The sequence below is a fragment of the Pleuronectes platessa genome, chromosome 21 (genome assembly GCF_947347685.1).
Source record: "Pleuronectes platessa chromosome 21, fPlePla1.1, whole genome shotgun sequence".
NCBI lineage: Eukaryota > Metazoa > Chordata > Actinopteri > Pleuronectiformes > Pleuronectidae > Pleuronectes > Pleuronectes platessa.
In genome coordinates this window covers 5698398-5708380 of record NC_070646.1, presented here as the reverse complement: position 1 = coordinate 5708380, position 9983 = coordinate 5698398, and the positions used below count along the sequence as shown (strand labels likewise).

The window sequence follows — 9983 nt, the reverse complement described above, 5'->3', positions numbered from 1 at the left end:
ATAAGACAACAGGTTGTGTGGAAAAGCACTTTTACAAAAGCACAGTGGGTTAAGAATGATAAATAGATGACACAACAATGATCCTCGGGGTGTAGGCATGTGTTCCCGGTCAAGTGAGGACTTCACTGCAAGATGCAAACGTTTGGTAAAGCTCAAAGAGAGAAGGGCTTGCTCAGCGTGTCCTGACAGCCCTGGTTTCTCTGTGAGAGGAGTGGAGGGAGAGAAAGACGGCAGGGGGGGACGAAGAGGGAGGGAGAGAGTGAGAGAGAGAATGACACGAGGGTCAGAAATACTGTGAATGGGAGAGGAGGGCAGATAGACGGAGAGAGAGAAGGGAAAGAAATAAAACAAGAAACATGGAGAGGAGGAAAATCTAAATGACTCCAACATTAAGAATAATGGGATATTTGCCTCCTCTAAGCTAATGTGAACTAAATACGATTTTCACTTTTGATTAATCAGTATTTCTGCATTAATCTTTGACATCTTGTTAAAATGATGGACAATGTTGATTATATCTGTGGGTTACTTTTACCCTGAAGTGATTGTTTTGTCAAACAAAGAGTTTAAAATCCTACTGAGAAAAGTGTCAAATCACAACCTTTGAAAATGGGTGCAGCAAACATTTGGAATTGTTGCTTTAAAAGTAGAATGAAATGTTTCTAGAAAATCTAATTAGTTGACGTGTAATCTTCTGTTGGTAGACTTATCAATTAATTATTAAAAGCTAATTTCCCCCTGCTACTTAACCTATAGGGTTTTTGTGTTGTTTTGTTAAACCAATGTATACATTGTATACATTGGTTTATTTTTGTCGTGCACTGATTGCTGGTTGTACATCAAATTGCCCTTGAAGGATAATAAAGATTTTCTTTCATGGACAACTTTAGTTAATCACAAGCTGCACAAACCAAGCAAGAGCAGCAGAGGAACCCAGCAACCAGCAGGGGGCAGCCTCAGGACATCACATGGAAACAAGCTGCAGCAGACTGCTTGGAAATTAAGCAGTAAAGATCCAGGGATTTGTTAGATTCGTGCGGTAGTGAGGCCTCACCCGGTCTGTGCATGAAGTGGAAGTCAACCTGAGAAGCTAAACTTGAATCAGACAAGCCTCTAATAGGCATATACTCAGTTTGGGCGTGTATGGGTTGCACTCATAGACTGTATATATAAGGTTGCACTATTGTTTTCCAAAAGAATGTGTATCCAGCAGCAACTTCCCTGTCAGTTTCAACACTTGCTTGCTGAGATGGTTATCGAGTGTGATTCACTCTGACTCAGTTAGAGATGGTTTAAACAATTGAACAGGAATAGGTTGTTCTTACGTGACTTAGCCACTTTGTTACTTCTCTCTCAGATATATATAATTATATTAGTTTGCTCCTTCAACAGGGGGTAAAATGTGATAATGTAAATACTTTTTCCTCAAGAAAAAGAAGAAAATCTTATCCTCCCTGCCCAGCAGAGGGCAGTGTGCCACAGGGATACACAGTCATCCCTGTGAAGAAAGTGGCACCTTCAATTGTCTCTACTTATCATCTGTGATCTATATCTTCAAATGGATTAAATTAATTCATTTGTTTAAGGTTTTACAACCTTTCATGACGACAACATTGTCAAAATGTGAGACAAATATAAAGTCTTTATTCAAAACATGCACCCTTTTGTTCATAAAAATACTTTGGACAAAATTAAACAATGGCTGGGCTTCATGGCATTTCAATGTGAAAATCTGAAAGTGAAATTAGGTATCAATAACAAGGAAGTTTTCATACTAATACAAAAAATGTAAAAATCCAGGCCAGATGCCAGAATAAAGAAAGGTTGAGAAAACCTTCATGGCACAAACATCACGTGTCTAAAAGCAACAGGCCAACAAAAATACTACGAACAACAAATTATGGTCATTAACCTTTGCCTAACATCCATTGAACAATATATTAAAGAGAAAACAAGAAAAACTGTCAATTTAGCCAATGACAACATACATCGTTTTTCTTCATAGTGTTGAAAACAATGAAAGTTTGGTGAAAATAAAGATCGACTTTTGCATTACTGCTTATACACCTGGCCAGTCATGAAGACTAGCCACATGAAGCCGGCTCCTGTTATCAGTTCGTAGTGATGAGCACATTGTGTAAAAAGTAATTATTGAACAGTTGAACAGGAAGTGATGCAGAGTCAGTGGGAAGCAGCTCTTTGGCTGTTTACATAAGGCACCATAGGTTTCAGCAAAGCTGACTCTGCACTTTATATCCAAACTAAATTTAAGTTGACATGAACATCCTCCAGAGACATTAAACAAAATGTAATCCTGAAAATAAAATAAAATTGTAAAGCACAAGCTGATAATTGTTAACACCCAATTTTATTTGGAATAGACTTGCATTAAGTGTGCAATTTATCATCAGTATGGATGTCTAGGTTTTGTTTTTATTGGAAAGAGCTTCAGTGGGCTGGTACAGGGCGGTTCTAATTTTAACTTACTATTTAAATTGCCTAAATGTCATTGAAAATAATGTAAAGTAGCTACCCCCTCCTTTTTTAATACAATTTAATACACGATGTAAATATGTGTTGATCTGAAGAGTAAAAAAAACTGATTTTAAGAAATAAAAGAAGTCACATTCTGTCCTTCAGATCCACTCGGAACCCTTCACTACTCCGTATTTGCTGTTACTACTGGTGAGGCTGCTGCCTCTGTCTGCCTCGGCCTTGCTGGAGGCTTGTTTGTGGACCTGCTGGTGTTTACGATCCCGGTGAGGAATGCTGTGGTTATTATTATTGTGGCTCTGAAGGTGCTGGTAGGCCGGACTCTCTGCCTCCAGCATTTTCTGAGATGGACCGATGTCCTTCTGGACACATCTGGAGGCATCCTCCACCCCCTCTCTGCCCAAGTTGTCATCATTTCTGGAGTAGTGCTGAAGCTCCTCTTGAGCATTGTTTACGTGGTTCTGTCGGCATGCCATCTTAGAATTAGCCAGGTCGGTGATGGGCAGTGGTTTGTCGTGGTTCTTTGTAGATGACATAGTAGGCTTGATTGCGATATTGTACCCTGGTGGATCTGTTGATGGGTTCCAAGAATAAGGGTAACTGTGGTAATCCCTTCCGCCCAATCCGGCCTCTTTCAGAGCTCCATGGTCATGTGACAGTCCGTACAACTCTCCATCGGGGAGCTGCACCTGGCGGGTGCGTACAATCTCACAGATGGTGCCGATGCCCAAGTTAAGCATCTCCCATACATTGAGAGCCAGACAGAGCATGGAGACGACATACATGATGAGGAGAAAGATAGTTTTCTCAGTGGGGCGAGACACAAAGCAGTCCACACTGTGAGGGCAGGGTTGGTCAGCGCACATGTAGATCGGAGGTACTGCAAATCCATACAGGAAGTACTGTCCGCACAGGAACGCCACCTCCAGCAAAGAGCGGGCCAAGAGCTGAAACACGTAAATACGCATTAGCCCGTCTTCTTTGATACGCTGGCGTCCATCATGCCGCGCCTTGACCTTTACTTGTTCTTCACCACTGTCTCCTTTTGCTGCACCATTACTCACCACCTCTGTCATTTCATAGATCATCGGGTCTTCCTCTTGGTCGTCCTCAGCCTCTTCAATACCTCTGTGCTGCATTCTGCCCCCCAGGTAATGCTTCTGGAGTTTCCTCCGTGATAATCCACTACCTGCCCCACCGCCAGCCCGCTCCTCTGCCCGAGCAATCTTGTTGACCGCGTAGCCCAGGTACATGAGTGAAGGCGTGGCCACCAGGATGATTTGGAAGACCCAGAAGCGGACGTGCGAGAGCGGAGCGAAGGCGTCATAGCAGACGTTCTCGCAGCCCGGCTGACCCGTGTTGCAGACGAACTTGCTCTGCTCATCATAGTAGATGGATTCTCCTCCTACAGCCGTCAGCACAATGCGGAAAACAACGAGGACGGTGAGCCAGATCTTGCCCACAAACGTGGAGTGGTTGTGGATTTCTTCCAGCAGACGAGTCAGGAAACTCCAGCTCATGGTAGTGGCACAGATTCTACAGCAACCAACACCTCCTGTTACTCACCTGGGGAGAGAGCAGAAATGGTTACTATCCACATTAATATTCACAATTTATTTAGGTCTCCTGACAGCAAAATAGAAGTAAAAGACAAGAACATTATCTGGTTAGAACTATTCAGTTTTGACGAGTGGGCTGATGGGATGTATGGGACGTTGCAGTTGCCTTTTTCAAAGTGTATCCTCCTCTAGCTTTTCCAAAGTTACCAAGCCTAGCATTAACAGCATATGAAATGTACAGAGAAAACTGGAAAGGAGTATAGGCGCTACTGAAATTGTAATGATTGTTATTATTTTTGGACAAATTAATTGGCTTTTTGAGGGCTTTAACATAATCAAAAACTCACCAAAGTTCGCAGAAATTTCAAAAGTGGCGAAAATCTACGTATTCTGGAGTAATTTTAAATGAGCGTGGCAAGATGGCTCAACAGCACACAATTAGTTTCTGCCAGAAATGGAGCGACGCCGGCGAGCTAGTTCAGGCAGCCAACTCGAGCTGCGCTGCGCCAATCATGTGACATACATCATGTGACATACCTCACTATCCACAACCATACACACCCACCTCATGAGGTGGTCTATTTAAGGAGAGAGAAAAATTCCCTTCATCCCCTTTGCTCGCACTGCTGCTGCAGTATTGCTATCACTTGCTTCAGCCCCTCTCCACCACCCCAGCATCCACCTGTAGGCTCCAACAGGGGGGTTACAAGTGTTTGGTCATCACTCACATCATTCCTATGTAATCATATGGGGGAGTGATTAAGTTGGAGCCTAGATGCCAAACACTAAACTTGTTCTAATGCTGCAATACATGTTTGAACGTGAGTTCTCTGAATGAACTGAGAGCACACCTACCAACCAGGAAACATAGTTCAGTTTTCACTGATTTGAAATGCATCACTGACAAGTACTTTGTCTTTCCTGTATCTGCTTATCAAAAAGTGCATTTCCCACAGTAGCAGTACCCTCATAGGCCAGGAGCTGTGCTCTTAAGCTTGTGTTTAAACATTTCCACAATATAGGAAAGTAATGACGACAATGGGATGTCTATTGTTCATTAGATGCCCCTGAGCCTTTAATTTTTACAGTAGGTCATAACAACATCTGACTGTCCAGATGTTATATAAGTAATTTTTTTCCACTCGTGCCGATCTAAAGTATTATTGACATAATCACTGCATTTAACTCTGTGTCATATTTGAGTAATTACAACAATCAAAAAAGGTTGTTCGGGGGGAGATTTATTAATCTTATGCTAAGCAATGGCAACTACAAATTATAGTGCAATGTAATAAAATGCTATATCTTTTAACAAAACCACTCAGTGGAAAGGGTTTCTCAGGACAACATGACCAGCTGCTGCTAACACCAGAGTTAACAATGTTCCTCACTGTGTGAAGAAAAAAAATCCAGACTGTCTCATTAAGAGTCACGAGCCCTTTAAAACTGCACATCTGGCCCAGTTGTGTAACATACTATTTGGAGACCGAGTGGCACAGCTATCAACACCCAAACAAGAGTCTATAGCGAAGGGCGAGAGATTGGGAACACTCCTTTCTTCGGGTCATCAGCAAAGACCATCACTAAGACTAAGTAAAGCCCATGTAAGTGCTTTTTTGGTCATAAAATATATGGATAGTTATAGAATACATGGTTACCTTCATAATAACATGTACAAAATACAAATGTAGGTCAAATGGTAGCAATGTGGGTAGATAGGCACTGTGATATGCAGAGACCTGTCAGAAACAAGAAGGGGTTAGGTGATTTCTCTGACAGCGCTATGATCATTCTGTTTCCTTGTGTGTGTTTGTTTCGCTTTAACTGACGTTAATTTCAACATTGTGTGGATCATTCAGTCATTTTGTTCAACAACCTATTATAGATTTGACCCAGCTAGCAGAGGTCCCCTTGGGAAAGCAACATTCCCATCCTTAGTGTATTGGGACAGGAAATAGGGGCTTCATCCTCCCAGCACAGACACAATAAATATAGATTGACGGTGCCTCACCACTTCCTTTCATTGTACAAAAATGTAGGAAAACTTTCTAATAGACAGGCTGGCGTCTCTCACTGCACAGTATAGTCACAGATACACACAGGCTCAACCAACTGCGAGTCAACCTTCCAGTTATTGTAGCATCAAATTACTAAACTAAACAGATCAAAATCAGTCTTATCAGAAACACAAACACTCAAAAGTACCGTTCAGTTTTGTTTCTCTCTTGTTAAAACATGCAGCAAACCAGAGTCGCCTTCAACAAACAACTAAAATCTGTTATAAACCACACAGACACTACATGTTTTTGCATTAAACCACGTCCCTAGCAAAGGCGGATGGCAGTGCCACACTGAAAGCCAGAAGTTGGTACAGTGCCCTATCTCCAGATGTCCTCCAACCTCAGACCAACAGCCTCCAGTTTTTCCTACGGTGCTAGTAAATGAACTATTTGAGGAGCGTTAAAGAGTTAAAAGAGCAGCCACCCATGTACATGCATATCTGTGAAGGCTCCAGGCTGTGAATTTCAAGGGCTGCGGTTTCCTTTCGAAGCTGTTAAAGTGATGCTCCACCCAACATCTATCTTTTGAGTACGAAACGCTTACCCACTCTTAACTTGAAAGGCAACTGTAAAATGTTTGTAGGATGCTGACACTGCACTTGTTTTTTGTTAGTATTTTTAGGAGAGTTTTTTTTCTTGATTACACACAGTACACCGTAGAAAGCTGATGAGGAAATATGGGGAAATGAGAGGAGCGAATGACCCACAGGGGACGTGCCAGGTAAACTATGAACACATAGTCAAAGTGGACACACCTGTCATGACTTACGAAGATAGTCAAGGTACAGTAGCTTTGATGTTGTGATCCAGGGACAAAATAAGCTTTAAGACACTGCCAGTAAGTGCTAACATAAAACATTAAGTGTGCGGCTTACGTCCTACATCATGCACCACGTCGGTGTCACGCTAAGCAGTATAAACCCTTAATTTATATATCTAATTATATAGAATTATTCCCTGGGAAATCTGTGATAATGTAAAAAAAAGCCCTATCTTGCAATATTAAAGATACTGATAAAAAGAAAAATTCCTGTCCTCATCTTATCCTTGGCAGAGATAACAATTATGATGGCAGCAGCAAGCGGAACATATCTATACCTTTAAATCAAGCACTGATCCAGCCATAACCACATTTCTTTCACATCCTGGCCAACTTATTGGAATAAAATATTGTGCCAAGACGTAAAGTTACAATAAGTGCTGCCTGTGTACTTTACCCAAACTTACAATTCAGCATTTATCTGTATAACTATGACAACTGCTTTAGACATGAAGCCTGCAGGGTATGTTAAGGTCACTTTGTGAGTCAAACACTCACAACATGTCAAAACGCACACGGATGGTGCGGTATGTATAACATGATTTGATTTTGACACAAGCCTCTAGCAAAGACAGCTTCTTTGTCCACCTGCAGAAAGTCAACACTATAACTGGAAAACTTAGTGGAGAGAACAACCAGAGGGGCAACTGGAGAATTACCGCCCAAGTGCATATTAGTTGTATGTAATTTTACAGTGGAAGTAAACACCATCCCTTTAATGTTAGTGCAGATTTGATTACAAGGAGCTTTCTTACTTATTACTTATGCAAATGATAGTGAGAAATTGCTTGTAAAATCTGTTTATTATCTAACACACACAAATATGTACACATCAAGGTCTGCGGACAAGAAATAGTAATTTTATGAACAGCTGACTCCTATTTTACAGCAACACTTTTTCTGCTGCGGCTCCTCCTCCCTCTCAACCTCTTCAGCCAATCTCAAATTATTAAAAAAAGCTCCAAAACTTAGTGTTCTTACAGCTAATGAAATTCACTCATAATCCTTATTACCTCTTCTTGTTATATCCTTCGGTCCTTTTGGTTTTCCCAGCCCAAATCTGGAGCAATTTCAAGCCCCAATGTGGCTGTAAAGATAACACAGAGAAACAAATCAGTTTCATCAAATTCCTCAACGCTTTTATAGCTGGAAATATAGTTGTGAATTCACGGAATAATTGTGTTTTTAAAAGCTTTTATTTAAAGAGTGTACTTTGTCGAGTTATTATTGCTTATTATATACTTTTTCATTTACTGCAGATAAAAAGGTAAACACAATACCATCTTTTTTAAAGGCGGCAGAGCTTTTTCCAAATAAATATCTCCTTGAAAAAAATCTTGCAAAACCTTGATCCACGTTAAATTATTAGATTAAGATTCGAATAAATGCCTAATATAAATTAACTGTACGGTGTTATAGCGCACTCTCAAGATAGATTATTCTCTAAAGGCACTTATAACATAATCTGAACGTATAGATACTTATTATAGTTTAATTAAAAAACTTTGGGTAAAACTTTTTTGGGGGAAACATCATTTTTTTTAACATGTATTTATTAGATTGTAATAAACAATACATTTAAAATAAATACATGACAGGTTGATTGAAACCGGAAATAGAAAGTTAAGACCCTTGCAACTACAGCTTTTAAGCCAACTGTCAAAGTTACGAAGAGAATATGGTCGGTGAGTTTTTAAACTTGATGAACTAGGATGCTTAGTAACTCTTATAAATAATTTAAAAGAACACACATCACACAATATGAACTTAACACTTAATAACAACATAACTAGCAAAGCTAACATTCAGGTAAACGAACCTACAGGTAAATGTTACTTACAGCCAACAAGCTAACTCAACGAACTTAGCACGAGCTCAAAATTCTTCCTAACTGACCTGGAAACAGATTTAAACCCGTTGTTTTTGATTTAGTTTTTTTCCCTCCACAGTTTCCCACTAGTTCTTGTTTTAAATAAATGGTAAATTAGTAGCAGAGGAGAGCGCCATTAACTCACCCACCCTCACCACAGCCGTGTCCTCGCCTCCTTCAGACCCACATCTGGAGCCGCTCCCGTCCGCCAGACAAGAACCGGATGCACGTTTGGAATACACCAGTCATCCGGTGACACACGGTGGAAATCTTCATCGCCGAATTACCGTCAACGGAACGGGGGTCTCGCCCACGGGGGGAAATGTCCCGCAAGGTTTCGGGCAAGTGAAGTTCTCCCCGGTCGAAGTGTTGAAATGTAGTTTTGTTCACGGAGACTGGACCGAGAGGTGGACACAGGGAGAGAGAGAGAGGGAGGGAGAGAGAGCGGGAGCTGGGTTTGAGTGAGCGGAGGAAGAAGATAAACTGAGTGAGGCAGAGGAGGGTGTGGGCAGGGTGTGTGTGTCTGTGTGTCTGTGTGTGTCTCTTTGTGTGTGTGTCTGTGTGTTACTCATGTTGTGAGGACCTAAATCTTGTCTTCCTCATTGGGATAACAATGTGAATCATTGCAAATTTAAGATGAAGAAGTGTTTTATGGTGAAGGTTAGGGTACAGTCAAGTTTGGGTTTAGGTCAGGTTAAGGCAAGTAGTAGATATGGTTGATGTTATGGTTAAGTTATGTGAATTGTGGTTAGGTAAAGGTTAGGTTTAGGTTGGGGTCAGGGTTAGGTAAGTAGTAACTATAGTTGAGGCTATGGGTAAGTTATGTGAGTTGTGGTTAGGTTAATTAAGGTCTAGGGTTAGGTTAGGTTTAGGTTGGGTCAGTGTCATTGTTAGGTAAGTAGTAACTATGGTTAAGGTTATTGATAAGTTATGTGAGTTGTGGTTAGGTTAATTAAGGTCTAGGGTTAGGTTAGGTTTAGGTTGGGTCAGGGTCATTGTTAGGTAAGTAGTAACTATGGTTAAGGTTATTGATAAGTTATGTGAGTTTTGGTTAGGTTAAAGTTAGGGCTTGGCATGAATTGGCCGTGGTTACGGTTAGTGATAAGGTTTTGGTTTGGCTGTTCACCATGAATGGAAGTCAATGTGAAGTCCTAATAAGGATGGCTGGACAAATATGTGTG

At 41.0% G+C, this 9983-nt stretch overlaps 1 protein-coding gene across 2 annotated transcripts; it reads right to left on the bottom strand.

Moving 5' to 3' along the window:
• Nucleotides 1-1622: 1622 nt before the first annotated feature.
• LOC128426370 (gap junction gamma-1 protein) lies at nucleotides 1623-9321 on the bottom strand. 2 transcript variants are annotated; one of them, XM_053413215.1, is made up of 3 exons: nucleotides 8948-9321; nucleotides 7946-8019; nucleotides 1623-4059 (listed from the first exon to the last, which is right to left on the bottom strand). In XM_053413215.1, the coding sequence occupies exon 3, from the start codon at nucleotides 4011-4013 to the stop codon at nucleotides 2637-2639; it is 1377 nt and encodes a 458-aa protein (XP_053269190.1). In that variant the 5' UTR covers nucleotides 4014-4059; nucleotides 7946-8019; nucleotides 8948-9321; the 3' UTR covers nucleotides 1623-2636. The 2 variants fall into 2 exon arrangements, with proteins under 2 accessions (XP_053269190.1, XP_053269191.1); XM_053413216.1 differs by having other exon boundaries at nucleotides 8952-9321.
• Nucleotides 9322-9983: the final 662 nt, after the last annotated feature.

Bases quoted from the DNA above. Each gene is read 5' to 3' on its own strand.
- LOC128426370 (XM_053413215.1), bottom strand. From the start codon at position 4,013: ATGAGCTGGAGTTTCCTGACTCGTCTGCTGGAAGAAATCCACAACCAC.